The 24,630-nt window shown below is 41.2% G+C and overlaps 3 protein-coding genes across 11 annotated transcripts; 2 read left to right on the top strand and 1 right to left on the bottom strand.

Moving 5' to 3' along the window:
- Positions 1-158: 158 nt before the first annotated feature.
- LOC139104455 (leucine-rich repeat-containing protein 47) lies at positions 159-5,233 on the top strand. Its single transcript, XM_070659969.1, has 5 exons — positions 159-299; positions 703-2,563; positions 2,676-3,143; positions 3,215-3,542; positions 3,642-5,233. The coding sequence occupies exons 2-5, from the start codon at positions 1,975-1,977 to the stop codon at positions 3,844-3,846; spliced, it is 1,590 nt and encodes a 529-aa protein (XP_070516070.1). The 5' UTR covers positions 159-299; positions 703-1,974; the 3' UTR covers positions 3,847-5,233.
- Positions 4,411-23,727, top strand: Tyf (twenty-four). 8 transcript variants are annotated; one of them, XM_070659944.1, is made up of 10 exons: positions 9,902-10,520; positions 15,333-15,446; positions 15,525-15,887; positions 16,054-16,335; positions 16,542-16,950; positions 17,045-17,494; positions 17,563-17,935; positions 18,328-20,027; positions 20,135-20,251; positions 20,642-23,727. In XM_070659944.1, exons 1-9 carry the CDS (start codon positions 10,143-10,145, stop codon positions 20,200-20,202), a joined length of 4,137 nt encoding a protein of 1,378 aa, XP_070516045.1. In that variant the 5' UTR covers positions 9,902-10,142; the 3' UTR covers positions 20,203-20,251; positions 20,642-23,727. The 8 variants fall into 8 exon arrangements, with proteins under 8 accessions (XP_070516052.1, XP_070516049.1, XP_070516047.1 ...); XM_070659951.1 differs by lacking the exon at positions 9,902-10,520 and adding an exon at positions 4,411-4,535 and having other exon boundaries at positions 20,135-23,727; XM_070659948.1 differs by lacking the exon at positions 9,902-10,520 and adding an exon at positions 6,048-6,138 and having other exon boundaries at positions 20,135-23,727.
- Pis (phosphatidylinositol synthase) lies at positions 5,107-7,448 on the bottom strand. Of its 2 annotated transcripts, none has more exons than XM_070659998.1 (4): positions 7,046-7,448; positions 6,275-6,563; positions 5,947-6,110; positions 5,107-5,887 (listed from the first exon to the last, which is right to left on the bottom strand). In XM_070659998.1, exons 1-4 carry the CDS (start codon positions 7,089-7,091, stop codon positions 5,733-5,735), a joined length of 654 nt encoding a protein of 217 aa, XP_070516099.1. In that variant the 5' UTR covers positions 7,092-7,448; the 3' UTR covers positions 5,107-5,732. The 2 variants fall into 2 exon arrangements, with proteins under 2 accessions (XP_070516099.1, XP_070516100.1); XM_070659999.1 differs by lacking the exon at positions 7,046-7,448 and adding an exon at positions 6,870-7,002.
- Positions 23,728-24,630: the final 903 nt, after the last annotated feature.

The following is a 24,630-nucleotide window of genomic DNA, read 5'->3' as shown; positions in this document are numbered from 1 at the left end:
TACGGGACCGGTCTAAGTACCTCTATCTTCGAGATCGCCCTACGAATCCACAGTCGTACGACAACAAACGTGAATGTAATGGCACTCCGCTCAGGTTGTTCCCGTTTTTATACGCCAAGACGAAAAAAAATTTGTGCCCCACCCGCACGGATGTACTCGCCACATTCGTAGGAAACGGCTACGGAAGTGATCGGGGCCATCCGTTGATAACCGTGGACTTTGGCGAGTTTAGATTTGTCTCCAGTATCTCTCCGATACCTCAAAGACGCGACAACAAGCCCTCAAGGACATTTTTACGCGTGAGTCATTAATTTTTTCGACATACCGAGTACTGTAGAGGAGGTCGAAGTTAATCTCTTTCACAATTTCGGCGACATAAATCAGTTGTCATCGACATTGTTAAAATTTAAATTTAAATTTGGTCGTAATTTTTCATTAAAAAACGCAATTAGCATTAAATTGAATACTATATTAGTAATAAATAAATTTGGAAAAATTAGAAGTCTATTTAAATTTAAATATGATTTAAGAAATCACAAAAAATTGTATAAAAATTATTTTTTAATTGTTCTTGTTCTTTAAACATCAATTTAATAAAAATTTGAAAAAATAACTTTAAGCAATTTTAGTAGATAAGTTTTAATAAAAAGAGCTACAATTTAATATGTTTATAATAAAGAAATACTATTTAACAAATTTTAGGAACGTGAATAAGTGCTCTCTGCGGAAGTGAGGACGCATGGATCTCGATAGTTCATATGGTCATTACCACTTGATGCGTCAAGTACGTCTGCATAATCGGGGAACGGCGTTATTAGCACACAAAACGATGGGATTAATATACCGACACGAGTCATTCACATGTAAATCTCGCCGAACAAACATTTGTCATCGAAGAACCTCGACTTATTACAACAATAACCAAGGTTATCAGTTCCATAATTTCCACACCCATTATGCCATTAAACATAGTTACAATATACGTTATTTTGTTTAAAGCACTTTTTTAATTAAAAAAAAATATTTGAACAAATCTTTTAAAGCAGATAGGAACGTTAATTGGATTTCTAGAATTAAAATCTAACATAAATAACAATAACAAAATCTTACATATATAAAAAGAATTTTAATAGAGTAAATTTGCGGTAGAAAGTTTTTTAATGAGATGCGTTAAATTTTTACATGCATTTAACAAAAAAATAAATAAAAATACTTATATTTATAATTATTTAAGTGATTATAAATGACAGCAACTAATTGAGACTTATGAATATCGCAATATTTAACTAGCATAGAGAGATAGCGTGGAACTAAAAGTAGCGTAACGAAAATTCCACTTTGCGTTATCTAAAACCAGTTTAAAGTGTATCTAACAGCATGCTTTATAAACTGAAATGTTAGAACTCGAATTTCCCTTTCTATTACTCTAGTCCCACGATAAATTTCGGCCAAAAAAAATAAATCAATCTCCTCCGTTGGCGCACCATTTACATACAGGTCAGTATTTCCGGAGTTCACATTTACATTGTATTTAGAGGGATACGATAGTATTAAAATTATGTAAATAATATGAATATTATTTGATGAAGTATCGCTAATTAAAAAAATTGTTTTCGTAGTTTATAATTGAATTTCTTGAACAGATAACACGTCGTCGATTATAGATTACTCAGTTATATTGTAATTGTCATATAAAAATTATTATAATTAATTAATGTCCCCAATTATAATAACGCGCACGAATTGAGACCTTCTGAAAAATAGCGCACGTGAAGCATGCACATGGTTTATTCTAATATAATAAAACAACAATCGAGGAAACAATCGACTTATAAACTCGGACGAAAATCGATTCGTCGATCATTGCCTCACAAATATAACCTTAAAACGCTCGTCGATTGCAAAGTATTTTCTATGTGCATTGCACAAAAGTGAGTAACAATTTCGAATAAGAGAAATTGATAGCCGGTTACGATGATGCACGAGGATTCGTGGGAGGCTGTCAAACAAGCAGCTGAGAAAAACCGGCACGAGTTAGTGCTGTCGGGCGCGTCAGTGTCCAACCTAATCGCAAAGTCCGGTCTCGACAAGAACCTGTTCAACCTCCACAATTTAAATTATCTCAGCATAACTCATACATGCCTTCAAGAGGTGCCGGACGAAATCGAAAAGCTGACGAATCTTGCAACCCTAGTGTTACATTCGAACGAGATTACCGCGCTGCCGAGTGCTCTCGCCAAACTGACCAAGTTAAAAGTGCTTGATTGCTCGAGGAACAAGCTAGTTTCTATTCCGGCGGAACTCGGCAGTCATCCTAATCTTAGTACAATAAATTTAGCCTCGAATTTATTACGAAATGTACCATCATATAGTTCATGTGTAAAGTTGAGTATCCTAGAGGTATCCAATAATCAGCTCGAGACCTTCCCTGATGTTTGTTACTCAGAACTTTCACACCTCTCTGAGATTTATGCCAATGGGAATAGGATAACGCAAATTCCAGTTACAATTAACCAATTGCAAGGACTGAAGATATTAAATCTAGCAGATAACTCAATATCTGGTAAAGCACCTTTGTTACTATATATCTATTATATGTTTCTTGTAGAATAATTTTTTAATTACACCTAAATATTATCTAGAGATGAATAATATATAACTTTTTTAATATACAGTTGTGCCAAATGAATTAGCAGATTGTAGCAAACTGAAGGAAGTATATCTAAAAGGGAACCAATTATCAGATAGAAGGCTAATAAAATTGATTAACCAATGTTCCACAAAGCAAATACTTGATTATGTAAAGTTGCACTGTCCAAGAAGTGAGTTATCTACATCAGAAGTTAATACATCAAAGAAAGGGAAGAAAAACCATAAAACTTCCGAAAGTGAAAATGTAGTGGAGACTTTATCACATAAATTAAAAGTCTTAAAAGTAGTAGATGATACACCAGTAATAAAAGTTACAGAAGATGTAAAGAATATCAGGCCTTACATTGCTGCATGTATTGTGAACAATTTGAGCTTCACAGAGGAGAGTTTCAAAAAATTCATTCAGCTGCAAACAAAATTGCACGAGGGAATATGTGAAAAAAGAAATGCAGCTACAATAGCAACTCATGATTTGAAACTTATAGTTTCTGGTAATTATTAAATGATTAGAAATATATTAATTTTATGTCAACTTGTGAATAAAATATATTTTGTTATTTAGGAGACCTTACATATACAGCAAAGCTGCCTACAGAATTGGAAATACAACCTTTAATGCACAATAAAACGTACACAGGCATGGAACTGTTTCAAAAGTTACAAACTGAGGCAGAGAATCTACGCAAGGAGAAGAAACGAAACGTGTATTCTGGAATACACAAGTATTTATATCTGTTGGAAGGCAAATCTTTGTTTCCGTGCCTGCTGGATAATTCGCAACAAGTTATTTCGTTTCCTCCTATTACAAATAGTGATGTAACAAAAATGTCTTTGTCAACCCAAGCTATGCTTGTGGAGGTAACAAGCAACATATCGTACACAATTTGCAGGTAGAGATTAAATTTTTAATTGTGTGCAAAAGATTTTTTTACAACATTATTTTTTATCGTAAAAAAATATTTCTCTAATAATCATATATTTTTTTTTAGAAACGTACTGGACCGGTTTTTAAAAGAATTGCTAGTATTAGGCCTCACCGATTCCACAAAACCGACGGACTCCGATAGCAAATGTAACAGTTTGCTAGTTCAACAAGTTAAAATAGTTGACATTCAAGGAAACTTGAAGTTGGTATATCCCTCAAGAGCGGATTTGAATTTTAGCGAGCAAGTTATTGCTATATCACGAGAATAAGAAAAATAACGTTGAGAGTCGCTCGAAATCATTCGTTGAAATTTAACAAAATTTTCTTTATAAAGAGGTAAGAAAGAAAGAGGTATAGATACGCGACAGGCTGTTTATTTTCAATTGTTATTTGTTAATCAAAAGTGCAAGTTATTTTTTAAGATACATTAATTTATTTTGCGACTCGGAAACGTCAAAGTCGCGTGACGAATCGAGTTGCATTGAGTTCGTTTTATCATATCGATTAAGGAGATTCGAAGACGGGATGTGGTTGTCCGCAGATTTGAATTTCGCGAAGAGACGATTATTTCGTTCATTGGCAGGCGTGAAATGTGAAGACAGCAACGGTGGTAGTGTGACGGTTGGCGACGATGACAATGATGGCGTTACCGTCGTGCTGTCGAATCGCGCCGTCTTGACGAGCAACCGGTGCTGAGTCCTTGTCTGTTTTTATAAATGTTGTACTTTACTACTCTTGCCGCGGTCGCGCACAAAACATCGACGGTTCGTTGATCGACACCCTGCGTCGCGTCCCCGCAGACCGTAGCGGCCCAGCGTTCGCCCTTCGCGTTGTCTGGCGATAAGAAGAAGGCACCGAGCGACGAAGTACAGGAACTTTCCCCCGATATGCGCGAGTGTTTGAAGTGATATGGCGCCGAAACCATAACCGGTCACGTCGGGGGAACGAGGTATTTGAGGTTAGTACTCGTCCCTTCTGTATGTATGTACGTCGTTATCGCCACGCGCTGCGTCATCGCGCGGTGCCGTTGTTAGAATTTTTCCATTCTCTCCTCGCCCCCTTTCTCTACTCGCGGACAAACGTCGCGGTTCAACTTGGGTGCACACGTGCAAGACCCATTTGTTATATTTTAGATACATATTTGTTTTCGCGTACGTTCGCACGTACGTGCAGGTATCTTGACCACGACATTGCCCTGCTCGTCGTTGTTTCCCACAGCGTCTTTGTCCTCTCGCGCAGAACAGGCGATAATACAAAATATACGGCCAGTTGATTCTTTACAAGATACCCTGCTTAGCGCCCCCTCCCCTTATTTTTTTATTTGTCAGATTGAAAAGAATACTTTTCTTTGTTTTGTTACGCTTAGTAGTTTGATATTGCATCTTTATACTTAACAGAAATTTCTTTTGTTTGCCATATGTGACAAATTGCTTTTAGCTGCTACATAACATTCATATAAATGTATCTAATTTTTTTTTTATGTTTAACTTCCTTATTCATAAATTTGGTACAGTAAATTGAAGCAGATGTATGTTAAAATTATGTTTTATTCAACACATTGTGATACAACTTTTGTAACATGTATTAGGTACATGAATAACTTGATTTTTCAAATTGTCTACTGGAAAAATATAAAAAAATAGAGATTATTGGAAATATTGGACATGTAAAACTCCTACATTTAAAATATCCCAAAAATTAAACTACAATAACTCACTTTTCTAGTATTAAATGCTAGGAAACGATGTGCTAAGTAACATCAATAAATACATCTATGAAATACATAATATAATTTTACACATAATATCACGATAATAAGAGAGTTTGGTCTTTGCTGCTATAGATAGTACTTCAAAAAATAAATATCTTTTGCAAAAAGAATAAATTTCATGTACATTCTAGTACAGGAGTATAGTAGTTTGGCCATTTGTTCTTAGACTATTTTCAAGGAATGGCTCTCCCTACATGTCAAATATCTCGATCAAATTAAAATAGACATTTTTTTTTATCACGCATCTTTAAACACGTTCTTTTCGTTTAAAAAATATATATATATGGAAGTATGTAAACATGCGTGTGTCAGTTTATGCCACAGGAAGATTTATAGATCACATTCAATTTGACTAGCAAACAATGTGTCGAGAGATTGAGATTTTTAATTGATTTTAAGTCGCTCCTGGCGTTCCTTCACGTCGATAATGCTCAGATTGATGCTCGACACGTATCCGTGTAGTACAGAGATAGCAGTTTTAACGAGTGCAATCGGAGCGCTCAGGTACACAATCAGTCTGTACAATCCTATACCGACAACTGCAAAATGAAACGTTGTTACATTGGCAAAACAGAAAGCGCTTGCATTTGATACTTACTAATTGGTCCTTCGGTAAAATGCAACAGGTACAGACCGGCGAAGAACGCTTCGTTGCCAGCGCACATGATGAATAATACCAGACGATTCGTATAATACAGTCTCATGATCGGATTCTCGGACATGTCGATAAACTTGTGACTGGTCTTTCCCTGCAGAGTGGTCCTGTTATATTTTGACAAAACGGCAACACGTAAATATTATTTTATCTCTTTCCTTTATATTAATAATTGCATGTTTTAATTAGAAATCATAATTACAAACGTTATTATAATTTCTAATTAAATTATATAGTCTATTATACATGTACATTCCATGTTATTTCTTACGTGTGCAAATATATCCAGTGGCAGGCTATGTCAATAGCCATGCTCAATTGAAACCAGAAGGTATAGGCGGGGTAGAACAGGCATAATGTAACCGTGAGGCACATCGTGCCAACCCTATCCGTTAACTGATCCAAGATTGCGCCGAATTTAGTGCTCTGGTTGTAATATCTAGCCGCATGGCCGTCTATCGCGTCAAGCAATGAACTAACAACGTAGCACCATGACGCGATAACATAGTTGGTGGGCATAAAGTAAAAGGAGATCAATGCTAGAATCACCCTGCCAAAACCTGTTGGAATACATAACTATATTATCTTCTGTTTGATATATGAGAACATGATTCGAATGTGTTATCGGTAATAAAGAAGTAATTCAGAACTTAAGCTTTTCGTTCCAGAGAAAGACGTTATTGCAAATGGGCTTACAAAAAGAGTCTAGTATTGACTGGCTGATATAAACGTTATATAAAACAATAGCGGCCTGACTTAATCAATAAAGGCAGCCTTAAAAGCGTTATATAGCCGCGTGATTTATATATAGCTTCTCTCATCTGAATTACTTTTTTATTTACACGAAATCGTTTATCGAAAGAAACCTCGGGTTTTCCGTCATCTCACGCGCATAAATCAAACCGGTTGTTTAAATCGCGACAGTCGTCGATGCATGCCGATCACGGTACTGCGCGTTACACGGCAAACGACGATCGATCGTGATGTTCACTTAGCGCGGCATGATTATTCCGAGAGTAGTAGCTTCGAAATTCATATTTACCAATGATGTTGGGGACGAACAAAAAGATATTCTCCGACTCCGTCATTTTGGCGTCAATGTGGCGTGAATTCGGTCCGAATCCGGGAATCTATCTACGAGATAACGGGTTATCTGGCACTGCCGGCGCCGTGTCAGGGATTATCTCGACGTGCGACTCGCGTTGTCCGCGAGCGTACTCGGGCTCGTCCCGCGCTGTTTACGCGCGATCGTCTCTCTCTCCTTCTCACGTCTCGGCGAGCGGCGCGTCCGGATGCAGCTGGCAGGCAACGGCAAGTGCGTAACGCGTATACGAAATCGAGCGAAGATATATAGTGCACGTATATCTCGTATCCCGAGCCTCGACTTCGAGATGTATCGACCTGCGGTGACGCGTGCACCGCGCCACTCGTGATGAAAAGCTCACCGTCGTAACCGGGCTCGCTCGCGCCACACGCGCTTCCGTTTCCGGCGCGAGCCGCACTCTCTCCAGGTCCCTACCTTTCTCCACGTTTTCTATATTCGGGGACGACTCGGACGAGACTCTTGCCGACTTATCAAGTAATTTCGCTAATACAGTTTATGTAAGCCATAGATTTAATTGAATATAAAATTAAGATCAGAACTCGAACAACATGATGGGAGAAAGATCGGAGTGGAAGTAAGGTAGTCGAACGATTGGAAATGTTGTCTCAATTTAATTATCGACTAGGTTGATCAGGTTGATTCTTTAAATTATCAATTCTTCTCTCTTACGTAGTCCTCGTACTGAAATAAAAAGATAAGAAAAAAAGAAAGTTCCTCGTCTGAAGGTATCCGCGGTAGGAAAGCGAGAAACGTGGGGTGTTGCGGCGTGCAGGTACGCGGCTGCGCGCGCCAGACGACATTTTCGGAGGCCAAGCGGCTGGCCCGCCGCCGTTCCTCTGCGCAAAAGCGAGGATTCCGCTTCTTCGTAGTGTCGCGACGGGAAAAGTGTAAAGTCCGTTTCGAAGCGGCGGCCCACCCTCGGGCCTACCCGGTGATAATCACTCGCGCGCGTGCGGACGACGTCGCTCTCGGTGGAGATGCCTCTCCCGTGAAGCCACCGCGGAGTGGACCTGTCTCTCGCGCCCCTCCTGAAACGCCACCGTGCGTATCGTGCGCCTACCGTCTTGCGGGTATCCGCGCGACGAGTCGCAGCCTCTACGGTCGGGTTCCGCGGGATCGCGTCGCGAATTCCTCGCCGACGGGAACGTCGGCCGTCGCGCGAGCGTCGTCGTCGTCGTCGTCGATCGGGTGCGCAATCAGGGCCTCGCTCGAAGACGTCGCCCCAGGAAGAGGCAATGTCGCGCGATCGATAACCCGGCGCCCGATCTCGGGACGCTCGGAACGACGCACAAGTCTACGAATGCACGTTCACCTCGCGCGCAATTGACTCTCTCGTCCGCGCCTATTCCGCGCGTCTTAGCTTTTTTCCTTTTTTTTTTTTTTTTTTTTCTTCTTTTTTTCGTCTTCGCGAGGTTCCTCGTTGGATCTGTCGCGCCTCGAGCGATCGGTATCTGCTATGCCGACAGTGTCCGCGCCTTGAAGAGTCGGCCAGCCGTCGCTGACGGATCGCGAACGCCGGGCGACGATGACGAGCTCGCTCGCCGTGCCTAGCCGTACGCCGCGCGGTCAAGGGAAATAGGCGACGCGCGAAAGAGAGACAGAGACTCGTGCGCGTGTGTGGTGTCCGCGCGCGCTCGTACATCGTCGTGTGCTGTGCATATGTGGCTGTGAAGGAGCGTCGCAGATGCGCCCGCGTTAGTGTGCGTGGCATTTTTATCCGCTGGCCGTTCTCGCGGGTAGACTCCGCCGTGCCGTGCGTACGCACACGTACGCGTGCGGTGCGTGCACTTGCGTTGCCCCTGCGCAGCGGCGGCGGCCATTTTGAATCGATGAGTGCTCGCCGCGGCGGCGATTATCAACATCGCCGCGTCGTAACGCCGAAATCGGACGGTTTCCTGCGCCGCGCCGCGCCGCCGCGCCTCGTCGCGACCACCGCCTCGGCGGGTGCCCGTGTTCGCGCGACGACACGCCGTCGTCGTCGTGTTTAAAAATGGTATTGCCCGGCCGGGCCCACCGCATGCGAAAGGAAACGCCGACGTGCGCGGCAGCGACACCGGATGGGCGCCGAACGATCATGGGAAGTCTATCCTTTTGATGAGCAACGTTACCAGAGGTGGGTGAGGAACCAGCGGGGTACAGGCGAAGGTGCGAGGAGAAACGTAAAGGCACGCGGGTCGAATATCACCCGTAGGCGACGCGTCGATCGTTTCAAAATTTGACATGTGACCCACCAGAGCGGTCTCACGTGTTTACGTAAGTCGTTTTGCCGTACGGGCGCACCGTCTGTGATCGCGTCGCGAAGAGACGCTCAGTTCCGTAATCTTGTCGCCGACAACCGAGAGAAGTGCACGCCGGAGTCTCCGCCAGGACGCCGCGATCGATGACGTCGCGCAAGGGACAGCTGTGTCGCCGCGACGGTTGACAGTCCGCGGCTAACCTCAAAGCTCTGCGCGCGCGATCTACCGACTTGGCTGCACCTGTCCGAGGCAGCGCGAGCCTTTAGGACGAGTAACCTCAACGGACATCCCGGTGATTTTTTGGTTTCCGAGGAAGATTAATCGTCGCGAGAGGCCAAGGGGGCCATCTCTCCCCCGCGGCGTGTGCGCGCGCGGAATCGAGTGCAGATGATTCCCGTATTGCGTTAACGCGTACAGGTTGCGTTGCGCGCGTATTGAATCGTATTTCGGAGCTCGTGGAACCCAAGGACTTGCCGATTCTCCGCGGCTGCTCCCTTCGAGCCCTAAAGCAACGGCTCGCCGTCTCGGTAAATATGTATTTATCTTAGCTAACTTTAAACCGCGGTTGTGCTCGGTAGACGCGAGTGTCGATGTAAACCGATTAAGATTTCACTTGGACGTCGATATCGCATCGCCGACGTGATTGTGTGGACGCGCTCGGCGCACCGACCGAGTCGCCGTGGTTGAAGCGCAGCATCTTCGATGCGGCACGGATCGTTGACGAGCACGCGAACGATCCTTTTGAGGCTCGATGGCCCTTGAGGTATAGAGAGAAGGGAAGAGATGACGAGGGAGCCATGAGCACAGCGGACACCGCGCTGTCAGTCTCGATCAAGATGGCCCCGGGGCCGGAACATCGTCAGGAACCGGTAGCGCCTGACAAAATCGCCGAGAGCGATCGTGCCGCCGTCGACGCCGCCTCCGTCGTCGCCGTCGCCGCCACCGCCGTCGCTGCTGCCGACGTCGTAATTGATGTAGAGAACGTCAACGCTGCATCGACGACCGATAGCAACAGTAATAACGACAACAACCACGACGACGATGACGACCCCGTCCCCGTCATCGTCGCGGAGCAAAGTTCGAACATCGAGATCGCCCCGGCGAATTTTGCCGCCGGCACCGGCGATTCGATCAACCAAAGCTCGCCGTCGAACAGCGGCGCCGACAGCAAACAGGTGAGCACCGCGTCGAGAACACACGTCCCGGGGTGCCGGAGTCCGGATACTCGAAAATTCGTTCCATCGGGTAGAAAGGGGGAGAAGGGAGTTTAATTATCACGAGCGCAGCGATAAGCACGCAGGACGAAAATTATCGAGAACGCCCCGAGCCCCTCCGTCTTTCGGTATCGCGCGATTTCGTCGGGAATTTATTTTCCTTATCGGGGGAACAATGTCCCTGGGTCGCGGAAAAATGTAGCCTTAATCGACACTCGGTCGTTCGCTGCTCCAATTTCTCCTCCGATCTTCTCATTTTCAAATGCGAAAGAGTCGAATCTACGCACGAGCTGCGATTAAACTGGCCGGGCGTTTGATTGATTCGTTAGGTTCTGATGATAAATTGAATTACGACCTCCTCTCTCAAAGCAATCGATAGGTTCTTTTTTAATTTTATTTTGTAAAACATTTGTCTACATGTTGAATTAAATTTTATTTTCGTTCTATCAGAGACCTTCACGTCACGCGGATCTTTATCGCGATTTGAGGACACATTCCTGAGGTTACACTCCTGAAATGGCCGTGCTGGCCCTCGATAAAGCGAGGACGCGCCGTGCAAATACGTTCTCAATGCCCCTTTTCGACGTTCGATTAGTTTGCGCGATTTTTTTTTCCAGACAATTAGGCAATGACCTGATCGCGAGCCCGAGCGTCCCATTAGCGTCACTCTGATTCTCGATTTACGAGTATTGCGTAATAAGAAATCAAGGATCCGGGGCTATTGTGTTGAATTTACGCGAAATCGATAGAGTGGGCTGATGCGGTGGATTGAGACCGAATTATACTGAGGGAGACGCGAGAGAGACGATGAATTAACGTGCCAGATTCACCTCGCGAATTACAGTCGATATCGCAATTGCCGTATAAAATGCAAGTATTTATTGCTTTTACGCGTATGGATTTTATTTATGATTAATAACTCTGTCGTAAAGAAGCATTGTCATGTTTTCTCCTCTTCCCCAGCCCATCCGCTTTATTAGTCATCTTGGCTTATTTAATTATAACCTTCTTGTGTATCTTATTTCTATTATCTGCCCGTCTCGAAGTTAACGCTTTCATTGTCCGCTGCTCTTTTCTCCCATATCGTCTTCACCTTTATCGAAAAAGATAAAGATCAAGTCGATCGCGGTGCGGTGCATCGGGTGAGTCAAGCCTGATTTTGCATCTTTACGTTATGTAAGAGTAACTTTTATAATTCGAACTGTACGATTTTTTTTTCTCCCGTCGGCGAGAGGAATCTTGAATCTGGACCGAAACGAGCGAAGCTTCAACGAAAAGTTAATCAGTTACTTTTAATTAGCTAACAAATTCTGCGATAATTTTGTTAATATTTCTTTTTTCCTTTTTCTTTGTATATTTTAAAAAACATTTTTTCTTCTTTCTTTTTTTTTTAATCGAATTTATCGCCTTTGATTAGAAGATCCACTCTCGGCTTGCCTTTTTTAATCAGTCTCATGTAAATGCTTCTGTAATGTAACGCTTATTATTACCGTCCAACAGTAGGCGTTATCGCGCGATGCTCGATAAATCAATTATCATTATCATTATATTGTGATAGGTAAGTCGCGAGCAGGTCGCGACGTTGGCTTTTACAAGTCTCCGGTTACCGTTTCCTCCTCTTTACCTCTTCCCGAGCTTTGAGAATCCTTTAGTCGCCACGTGCGAACGCGCCTCGTCGCATCTAGAAAACGCGAACGGCGAACGTCAATTCAAAAAAGCTCGGCCTAATATCGGGCCGCGAACGCACACGCACTCACGACGTGACGATTAGAACTGGAATTCCGTATACGGCGCGGCAGCGCGGTGCCTGATCGCGCATCGACGTTACGATCGAAGAATGTAGTTCCTACCAATTATAAAACTGTCTTTTTCTCTTAATTCTCATTTTTATGCACGTTACCTCATCGGAATTCAGCGCGAACTATTTTCCTTTCGCCTGATCTTTTTCGATAAAAAAGAAAATAAAAACCCAAGTGCTTGAACGTTTAAAAAGAAAGATACAATAACGCGTCCGCGTGACCGATAAAATTTCGTTTTAAAAACATGGTTTTGGTGGGGTGGGGTCACGTAATGCTACCGCGGGCCGTGACATTGTAAAAAAAAGGGGAAAAAGGAAATAAAAAAAAGATTATTTATTATTTTGGACTTGACGGCGAGCAACATTGGCGAAAGATAATCCGACGTGATTCATCGGTAAGATAAATTTTAAACGGCGCTAATATCGCGAACGTTTCGCTATTTTTTTATTTTATTTTTTTTTTTTCTCGAGCGAGCTTAGTTCCACGTGTCGCGCGCGAGTCGACAACGCTCGCCACGCGCGACACGGGGCGTCCTTGCACATTTCTGACATCGATGATGGATGTTTATCGGGTCTCGCCTTCTGTGTATGTACGCGGGCATCTCGGGGGGGAAAAAAAAAAAAAAAGCAATAGCGCGGAGTCGCGCCGCAAATGTTACGCGTTATTCAACAGCTAAACGATCGGAGACAATCGCCGGAAGAAAGAGATATTTTCCCTGCAAGCTTTGTACGCGAAATTCGAGACCTTCCGCATATATTTAGCGGCCGTTCGTTGTGAACAGCTATCGCGCGACGCGATGTATATACACGCGCGATCCTCCGAACAGAAGACACCCGAGTACGCAAGCGTGATTGTCGCGAACAAAAACGTATCGTCCCATGACAAATCAGATTTCGCCCGTCATGGACGCACAAGAAAGCGATCCTTACGCGCTTCGCCCGCGTGGCGGGAACGTGGACGTATGGGTGATACGTTTATACGTTTTCCTCTGTTCAGCAAGATTATCGATCGTGCGAATTTCTCAAAATCCTCGGGACAGAAATTAATACGAAACGCACGTTGTATTATTTTTTTTTTTTTTTTCTTGCTTTGTTTCTCCGCTCTCACTCGTAAATTATTGACGAAAGTACGACGGAGGAGGGAGAAAGAGATAGAGGAAAAGAGATAACGAGAGAGAGAAAAGGAGCTGAACGAGAGCTATTTCGGGGAAACGCGTGGCGCCCTCCGATCTTTGACGCCCCTGTGGTGAGCCGTGCTCAGTGTAATGGCGGCGGCCATGCTGGGTAGAGCGCGCCGCGCCCGCTCGTCGCAGTAGCTTTCAAAAACCGGGATTCGCCGTGCTGGACGACGACGACTACGACAACGACGACAGCAATAGCGTTCTTCCTCCGTTCGCGTAGACGAGACGACGCCGTCCATGCAAGTAGCCCGGAGTGCTTTGTCCAAGGAGTCCGAGATGCACGACGTTCGTCCGCTCGCGTGTTGAAAAGCGGCGACCGCCAAGTCGACCGAGTCGCGAAAGTGCGATCTCGAGGCAAGCGAACAAGCCCCGGTCCTCTGTACGCCCTCTAAAAATACGAATTCCGTGCCGGCGTTGCCCAACGGATTTTTTTCCTCCGTCGCCTTCCGTCGTAAGTCACCCCGATATCTCTCTTTTTCTCTCTTCCCCCCTCTCTGTCTCTCTGTCTCTGTCTCTGCCTCTGTGTGTGTGCGTGTACGTGCGCGTGTGTCTCCTCTTCATCTCCTCTCTCTGTCTCTCGGAGTTCGCGTCTTAATTAGCTAATCGCTGGAGCGCTATCGATCTCGCAAATGGCCCACGGATCAGGCACCGTAGGTCTCCGCACCGTCCTCGACGACGGCAATCACCGATTTTTACTACACAAACCGTCTGTCGATCGTTTCTCGTCCCCGTTTCTCTTCCTCTTTCTCTCTCTCCCGCACAACACCCTGTAAAAGAAATTGGGACTCCGTGACGATTCTCGTCATGTCATTGAACGTTCGGTGAGTTCGCCGAACCAACGTTGTATCGTCTCGGATTCTCCCCTCGCCTGCCGTGTCCAGCTCATTCTTCGTCTCACCCCGCGTCACCGTCGTCGTTTTCGCCTTTTCGACGCCTTTTTCTCCGCGGTTATCTGTCCGTCTCGTCTCTCTTTTTTTTCCCCCTAGTTTTCTTTTCGGGCATTATCAAATTTTCCGTGCGCGAACAAACGTAATAATTTGCGGAGCGCTCGATTTTCTGTGCCCGATAAATAAACTTCTCGGATAAAATCTGAATTTTCAATCGCCCGACGATAACGACCAGCGTATCTCGGTGCATTTTATTTCTGATACTAGTGCCGCGTACGAGATGCATATATACCATGTGGAATCTGTTTCATCTGCGCTTTACGTTTGTGGGCAGGAACGTTGGTTAGGTTGACGTATTAAGAATCTAAATCAATCAGATTGCTTTAAATTAATCGTTTATCTAGTATTTTGGAAATTGTGCCATATTTTTTTACCCAAACACATTTGTATGAAGGAATATAATCACATATATGTATATTCAAAGCATATCTAAGATATATGTATATATAGGTATGAGTAGTGGTCACTCTATAAGCCTACAGATCCAATAAGAGAAACCTTAAACTTACTCTCTAGGGATCTACTAATATATTTGCTATTATCTAGCTCACATGTGAACTAATTCTTGTCACAAAATTGTTTTAACATTGTGATAATGTTGATTATATATATATATATTTTTTTAAATATATTTTTTACTCAAATTAAATATATAAAACTCAGATGACGGTATTATGTATTTAAATAGAAAAGAATTGCAAAATAACCTTAAAAGATTCTTATTTTTTATTTATTTAAAATGTATTTATCTTTAGTTAAATTAAAATTACTCCACAAGAATGTAGTTAGTATAGTTTCTGCAGTTTCGTGTAAATATTATAATTTTTTTAATTATTTTTATTTTTAGGAAGAACCAGCAACTCTGTCTATGCTAAATGATAATGAGTTACGCGCTTTGTTGGATGAAGCTATAACATACAAACGTCCAAAAGATCGAGAAGGAAAATCCAGTCTTTTTAAAGTACATATATTGACTATTCATGATTAAACATAAAAATGCTATTCTGGTAAGACTTAGAATAATATGTGTACTTTGTAGGAACTTTTGCAAGAGGCAGAAGCAGATGAGACTGAAGAAGGCCGTAGGGTGATAGCTAATTCACGCTGTCTTCCGGGTTCAAATCGTAGAAGACATAAACGAGAGTCCGTGTCTGAACGTTTGACACATGGCGGATCATTGCAGAATTTAGCACAGCCTTTAGCTTCGGAATTTGACAGCAGTTTTGCTTACTTGACGTCTAGCTCGTGTCATACCTACGGAAGTAGTAGAAGGAAAAACAAAAAATATACAGGACCCAGTGTTTCTGCTAGACAGAGAGAAGGTGGATCGTTACCATCGAATGTAAATGCATCGCATAACCTTGCTTCGTTGGCTAATTTAGATCTAATATTCGATAAAAAGGTATTTATTATCGGAATTAATGATATTTATAAATATACATTTTTATCTTTATTAATTACGTAATGAGTTGTGTAAGATATTTTTTTGAAAGATATATTTTATGATTATAAGAATATAATTTATGTGAGAGTTTATGCAATATATTAGCTATTTTATTTTTGTGAAGAAGAGTTTCTATGAGGAACGGTCGGCTTATGACTGGACCAACAAAGAAAAATCCAAGTCTCTAGACAAACCGTCATATACCAGTACAAAGAAAGAAGAAAAGGAGAAAGAGAAAAAGGAATTTAAACGAGACACTGCTAGTAGTTCGACCGAGGGAGAGTCAGAAACACGAGAGAAACGAATCAGCAAAGGAAAATACGGAACAAATGAAATGCTGGAGTCAGATAATCCACCCCCGGAATATAAATCGGATTACATGGTTATTGACTTGAGCGACGTTAAGGTAAAGTATCATTTCTATTAATTGATCTCTTTCAGATTTTTAACTTTTTAGAGATGTAATTTTTTCTGTATATTTCTATTATTTACTTTTGTTTTTCCCTTACATTTTTATATTAAACAATCTGTTACAAGAGATTACAAAAAAAATATCTTGTTTAAATATTTTTTTTTAATTTAATAATGAAGACTATTTTGTACCTATTGCAGGTTGAAATCAGTGGAAGAGCTGTGGTAAAGCCTATGGCAAGTGGAATTCAGAGGCCTCGCTCGTTAGACACTGAAAATGATGAAGGGACTGAATTGAAAATTATTGAACCGCGCAAACCGATCCATTATGTCACACGAGCAACTTTTGATGTAACACAAACACCTGTGGACACCACTATAGAGTTTCCTATACGTGATCATAATAAACAAGAAAAATTAAAAATATCTGTTAATAGTGACAGGACACAGGTGACTGGAACATTGACGGGAACATTGTTTCAGCCACACAACGGTGTAAAATGCAGTATAGGTGGCACTTCAAATGGTTCTAGCACTAGCCAAAGTAAAATCGTGCCTGATTTATGTTCTGCAATGCCGGCATCTTGGCCAACACAAAATATAGCAATGGGTAAAAATGACAATATATAGTATTTTAGAACATATGCATTTATCTAAATTTTAAAATAAAATTGTTACATACTAAATATATGACTTGTTCGTAGAAGGTTCCAGGTATCCACAGCACATTATGAAGGATCCATCCGTGTCGGGTGAAAAGAAATCGTTGGATGAGAATGGAAACGCTGTACAAAATTATAATGGTGAACGAAAGAAGCCCAGAAGAAAACACACTCAGGAACATAATGTTAAAGTTTACAATGCCGAAAATGTCGAAGGCCATCGTAACGAGGCCGATATCGAGAGTTTAATTAATTTCATTGAGAATAAGGAATCTAAGAGCAAAAAAGGAAAAACTAGTAATCCCGTTAGAGTAAAGACTAGTTCAGGCACAAAACCGAGGACTAGAGAAAAAGATACAAAGAGAGAACAGTTGCCTTCCAAGTTAAAAAAGTCTAATTCTCTGGAAGAGATCTCAAAGACAAAGTTAGAGGATCTCACGACAGAGAAAAGTGCCAATTCCAGCGGTGCCAGCAGTGTATCCAGTCAACAAGGTATGTGTGTAAAATTTTTACACATGATTTATTTGTATTTTAATATTACATTTTCTTTATAACGATAGGCGTAAATATTGCATTGCGACGTCCGAAACAAAGAAGCACCGGAGATACGACAGTTGATAGTCGAGGAGACAGACGATCTTGGGGGACAGAGGAAGGCCAGTCGATATATTGCAACGACACAGGAGAGGATTATACCAGTCGTCGTAATTCCAACAAAAAGATTAATCCGGAACCGGAGCATGAAACGGAATTTCTGGTAGTTATGAAAAAGAAAAAGAGCAAGAAACAAAGAAGAAGTTCCAGTGGCAGTAGGGCGCAAAACCTGACAACATCAGGATCATATCTTCAGAATTCTAGAGGATTCTCCAACGATTATAGAACACCTCTTTCTCCCGAACTTCGAAGAAAGTCAGCCAGCAGTATGCCTCCTAGGTAATTAGATATGTTACTAATAATCAATTAAAAAATTATTATTTATTTTTTTTTTTTTATTAAAATATCTAAATTTAATTTACTTCAAAAATTGAATTAAATGTTAATTTTCTACAGATTGGTAATCAACATAATGATTATTAAATCATTTAAACGTGTTTCTAATTTTATAAATAATGTATTTAAAATATTAAGTTAATTGGCTGTAAGTACTTGTATGTAGCGTCACGTTAATTACATCCGAGAATATATTTTTGATACGCAATTGTCGCCAACGTCACTATTTGGTATTTATAACTACACATATTTCGGTTTTACATTAATCTGGAGATCTGCCTTCTACATGTAATTTCCATAATTATAACATTTAAATATATTTAAAATGTTTACAGTGACAAGTCGGCAGATAGCAGCGATTTGGATTCAGTTCATTCACTACCGGTTACGTCGAACACCTCGAAGCACAATTTGCCCAAAGTCGCGACATCTTCGGGCGGCACTCCGCAGGCGAGTTATGCGGACATAGCGCGCATGGCTACTATTAACATGTCGCATAATCTCACCATGTCCGCCATGCTAAACACATCCTCGTGGCCCAGTGTTCCGCCTAAAACTCTTTCAGAACCGGATAAAGTGCCTCAAGATTATTATCCGAGTTTAGACGAGTTGCAGCATTCGGAAAGAAAAAGAGGACAACAATCTCAGTCGAGCAATGCAGCAACGGCTCTGGGTTTGGCTTTCGAAAAATCACTTTCGCCAACTTTAGCAAAGATGAAAAATTCGTCAGATCGCAAGAAAGCCGAAGCTCAGGAAGAGGCCATTAATAAAAATATTCAAGTGTTTAAATATGTGCAAGATATCGAAAAGATGCACGAAAGCCTAACGCAAGCAACAGAACAAAAAGAACAGAAACCCACGAGTTCTAGCAATTATAACCCGAATGAAACTATCGCGATAAGTATCATAACACCAAAATACAATAATAGTACAACGATAAATTATAATCCAATCGATATTGATAACAATCCTAATTACACTATTAATAATAATTCTGTTACGTTTCCACGAGCCAACAATCCTCGCTCTCGTAGAAATTACGTACACGGTAATCAAAATGTACAAACTCAGGGAATGCATGAAGAGCAACACATTAAAAAACCTGTGTCTTATCATGAGGAGACAGTTAAGAAATCGCATAATACCGATGCCCCGCAGTCCGAGAGCAGAGCTAATTCAACGGTCGTGTTGCAAGACGGCACGGATATTCAGAAACCGAAAAATGCGAAATCTTCGCAGGACTCGCAGTGCATCGAACCTGAATCTGGAAATAATAAACCAACCACGAGCGATCCGAGGACGACAAGAATCGGAAAGGAGTATCAGAATTCTGCAGTGAAGCAAGATACGACAAAAGTGGGAATCTGTCAACCGCAAAATTCGAAGCAAGATAATCAGCAGCGCGATGACGCGGAGAGCAAGAAAAAATCGCAAAATGTGCAGCCCGATAAAGATCAGACGCAAAAACCGCCCGCGGAAACACAGCAGTCTAAAAGTTCGACCTCTAGACCGGCGGTGATCCTGTTGGACGAAACTTCCTCGGACATTGCAAAAAATAACAATCTACCGACGGAACTCACGTTCGGCTTTGAGATAAATGAACAGCTGTTACTTTCGGAAGATAATGGCAACGAGGAGACGGCTTCTACAATCGCGACAAATCCGGCCTTCCCTTCAGCTGTTCCACCGCTGGTCAATAAACCACCTAACAATTTTGAAAGAAATCCTCCGTTGTTTGCTGAGAAGTCCGTGAGATACGACAAGTTCTCACCAAATTACCACATGCAGCAGCCAAACGCTCATACCGTAACACCTGTACATCCAGTCATAGTGCAGCCGTTACCGTATATGAATTATCCCGCAACCAGATTTGCGCCACCCACATATTTGCCACCACCGCCGCCGCCGCCACCTGGAATTATGGAGAAGTTTCACCCGCCTAAAGAAGACTTCTCTATGCTTTACGTAGCGCCCGAAGAAGAGCTGAATGTACAGACGTACAATCACGATAAGATTGTGTCGTTTGTTGGCTTAGGTAAGATACATTTTTTTCTTATTTTTGTACAATATTAATCGCATTGCATAATGCTCTCATATTGCTTATTCTTTGTACTTATTTTTTCTTTTCTCTTTTGTTAATAGCATGGGATGCTGTCATGAAGGAAATGCCAGTGACAACCGGCCGAATACAGTTTTATAGCGGACAGTGAAATGAGAAAGTTCGACGTGTCGAGGATAGTGACAGTAACTTTTGTACTGGTAAATCACTTCCATTACAAATAGTTAATTCGACGAGTCTCGGTCATGTTAGTACGCGAGACCAAGTACTTTACGTGCTGTGGGTAGCTCTTTTTAAGACTTAAAGTTCAGAGGATTGCCTGTATTCTTTGAGTCAAGCGTTAAGCCAATGCGCGAGATCGGAGCAGAGTGGTGCAAAATGTGCCTCAAGAGATAATAATAGCAGTGTATATAATCAGTCAACAAAAACGGAAAAGAGTAGAGAAAAAAAGAAAGTGTATATTCCGATAATGTACATTGTACTTGAGTAAAAATTTCCAGCAATGGTGACAGTATCACAGAACTTCAGTATTGACAATTAGGAACATTTGATCGGAAATATTTCTCTCTCTTTTTTTTTTTTTTTTTCAGGAAAGAGATGTATTTTGTTTCTTTGGATAAAAGAAACTTCCAGCGTATGAGTCACAAGTGTACATATGTCAAACATCTCTATAGTTTTGAAGATTATCTTGGTTTATATAGTGAGTACAATTTTAAGAAGTGCTTGAAAGAAAACGCTACAAAGAGATATGGACTTGTAATAACCGGGTCTACCATGAAGCGAGCCTCGATAAAAGAACCTTGTGCATCGACAACGGTATCTCCTGGTGCCTTTGAAGTTGCGGAACGTTAGATGAATCAGTGAAAAAGTGTTGAAACAGACTGCATTGAACACATCGAGTCAAGAAATCTATAAGAAGTATGTAAAAGGTCTGTAAATAATTTCGAACTTTTGAACTGCCACAATCCTAAATCAACATCATGGAAGATTATAAATTAGCAAGTTATGGTCGGTGAGTCGAAATATGATAAACGTTTGGATATATACAGATATTGTACTTTACTCGATAAATGTGCAAATTAAGATGTGCTGACTAAATCAGAGATATGTAAATGCACGGTTGTGTAATATATTGCGATAGTGTGGTGACTTAGAACTCAGAGTGGCTATTTCTTCCAGTTGTGGAGCATTCGATAGTTTAAAATATAGAAAGAAAAAAAAAAAGATGGTCACTAACTGAGTTTCAAAATGTCAAAGCAAGCTCAAAGTCTGGTCAAATGTCTGTGAAGATAGAATGTCGAATGTGTTTTAAAACGTTAAATTTTTACACAGACTTGCTTATTTAATAAAAATAACTAATAATTATTCATAATGATAATTATACGAAGATGCTTGTGATCAATAAACATACAATGGCATGAATGTGTGTGCATATTGTATAGATCGTATTGGGTGATCATAAATATACCGTGAGATTGCTGTTCGATTGCAATAGGAGACAATGCCCCGGAAAAGCACGTAGGTAATCCGTGTGCACTGTATTAATACGTATCGTTTATTCATTATGCATATGTAACTCATTTTTCATCAAGTTCTAAACGCGAGATATGTTTCCAATTCCTAAGGTTTTGTTTCGTGGAATGTATCTTATTAACGAATCGACGATCCGTCAATTTCCAAGACGCGCGGGGATCCTCCAGTGATTTTCTTTTTTCTTTTTTTTTTTTCCGAGGCATTAATTTACAGGCGTAAAAAAAAACGTGTGCACGCGTTACCCATTTGATGAAGCATATGTAAATGAAGGCATATATGCGCTGTAATATAATGTATGTATGTACAAAAGTATATATACGGGTGGCTCTCTTGAACTTTTAAATTAAAATCGTATGCCTGTAAATGCCTAAAAAATTGAGCCTAAGAAAAATAATAACGCATATTAATGCTGCTTTTAACTATTGTAATTATACGGTTTTTAAATGTAAGTCTGTGAACTTCTATGACCTCAGGGGACATTGCAGGCCCGCGGTATCGTGCTCCAAATATTACTAAACGAATTAAATACTAAATAATCTGTTTGCGTTTAAAAGCTAACTTTAGTTATATATCTTTCCATTTATTTCACGATACCGCTTTTTGTCGCCGGGACGCGAGAACACATTTATAACAATCATAATAATTTGGTTATTAATTGTTCTCGTATTGCGAAACAACACCGTTCTATATACGAAAATAAAATCTTCGTACAGCAGTCTCATACATCTATGGGGAATGAGTGCGAATTTTGGAAACTTATCGCCTTCAGAGATAATGATAAAATTATCACAGATAAGTTTTCATATAAAAGTATGAAAGTGTACTGTATGTAGTATTATAACACGAGTTAATTATTATTAATGAATTAGGATTGGTAAAGTTTGTTATATATCGTTCTTTTTTTTTTTTTTTTGCGAAAATATCAAAATTGTGTAAAAACGAAAAAAAAAAAGATAGCCGTGCTCCGTTGATAATTTTCATTTATGTCCAGTATGTAGGAAATAGTTACAGCTGGAGGTACAGCTTTCGAGATAAGCGAGAAATCGAAATATTTAATTGTACGATGCAAGCTTTTATTACACGTATTGGAGAGTAACTCGGAAAGAAAAGGTACGAGCCGCAGCTAGAATATTCGTTAGAATTACGGACTTGACAAAATGTCTGTCTTTTTTTTTTTTATTATTTTTTTCTTTTTCTTTTTTTCACATTTTTTAAAGAGTAATTTCGTAGCAGACACGTTTCTAACGTTGGCGTTATCTGTGTCAGACGTCTTTAATCATCCCATCTTAATTTTCCAATTATCGTTTTACATTCAGTTGTCGATATCGACGTTACATTCCAAAAGCGTAATCGCAGAAGCTGCCTTTCTTTTCGGTACAACCGAGAATATTTTCTTTTAATCTCCCCCTCGTGCCTCTTCCAAATTTTTCCATTTTACCATGTATGTTATTCTAACGGAGAATGTACTAATCGATTTCTTTTTCTTTTTTTTTTCCTTTCTTTTTTAATTCTACTTTTTTACTTTTATTTTACATACACACAATTCTCGACACGCTGCATACTCGTGAACGATCTCGTAGTTCTTATTTTGACTGAATCACCCGAGCCAGTTCACGGACGTTACCTTTTTTTACCGAGTTACCTCAACAAGCGAAGAAACTAAAATTTCAAAATAAAAAAAAAACGCAAAAAATATAAAGAAACAGAGTCAGGTGCTCCACTCGCCTTAATTGCAACCGAATGCAGTCTCAACCTGTGCCATGTTGACCGGTTCAAAATGGCTAAATGATAAGAGTTTGCGAAGATTAATGCAAAATGTACTTGTGAAGGACTATGCGAGAAGGGGAAAAAAAAAAAAAAAAAAAGAGAAGATAGGACCATTTAACAGTGTACATAGCGAGAATAGGATGGCAATTGCGTCAACCTGTCGCACATGTAGAGTATACATAATTAACGTTTCTTTTTTTTTTTTCATTATTCGATGGACACAAATATATACCACAAACAAATGTGCGTACGAACATGCGGACGTTCATTGTGGACCAGCCGGGACCGACTTTTGTCTCTTTGATCTGCATCGCGTGTTAAAAATCAAGCGGTTAACGACGAGTAAAACGTAACTTGGAAAAAAAAAAAAAAACAACGATACGACAAGAAGGAAGGAAGCAATGAACAAATGCGAAACAAAAAGAAAAATCCCACACGAAAGAGGTATTTACCTGTACCCTTCCCCCCTTGCTCTTTTCGTTTAAACACTTTTATGAAAAGGAATGATTATATATTTATTTTTTGTTACATTGATCTGCATCTCTTGTTCTTATTCACAATGGGTATCTGTTTTAGCGCCTTGGAAACGTTCGAGATGTTTTCGTCCTCCTTGTCCCCCCGAGAGTAGCTCAGGTTTCTAGCACAGGACTCCTTTAATGTCTTCGGATGCTTACCTCTGCCTATTCGGTTCCGGCATTCAGCTACCGTTAATCGCTCGCGCAAGAACGCGAGATCCATCCGGGTCCGGTGTACGTCGCATCCGGCAACTGAATTGTTGCGACTACCTCGGAGGTAGTTATGCAGTTGGCTGCTTTTCCCGGACGAAACGCAGAGCGAGGAGCAAAAGTATCTCTCGGTGGTCTCGAGGGAAATCGATTCGACGCTGGTCCCGTGCTGTACAATTTGTTACTCGATAACGAAACGATTTTCCTCTCGTATTGTACATATGACGCTGTATGATATAACATTGTATGATTATTACCAACGCTACGGCAAAATTATCCAGTTAAGATTACAGTTAATGCCGCTATTATTAGTGAGATAATAAGAGTGTGAGCGAGAGAGAAAGATATGCTATGTAACGAATTGTGAATCTTGAGTGCGCGTGAAAGGCTGTGCTGTCCAGCTGCAAAACCCTAACGATGCGAGTGTGTCTGTTGCCAAAGTTTCCCCCTTTCGCGAGTGTGTAAGAGTACGGTGATATCTGATTGTCGTGGTCGCGTCGCGATGACGAGAACTTCGTTCCGGGGTGGCAAATTAAAGTAACGCGTTTGTCGCC

The sequence above is a fragment of the Cardiocondyla obscurior genome, linkage group LG07 (assembly GCF_019399895.1).
Source record: "Cardiocondyla obscurior isolate alpha-2009 linkage group LG07, Cobs3.1, whole genome shotgun sequence".
Classification (NCBI taxonomy): domain Eukaryota; kingdom Metazoa; phylum Arthropoda; class Insecta; order Hymenoptera; family Formicidae; genus Cardiocondyla; species Cardiocondyla obscurior.
Note: the sequence above shows the minus strand (reverse complement) of the source record. Positions and strands in the feature narration are given on the sequence as shown.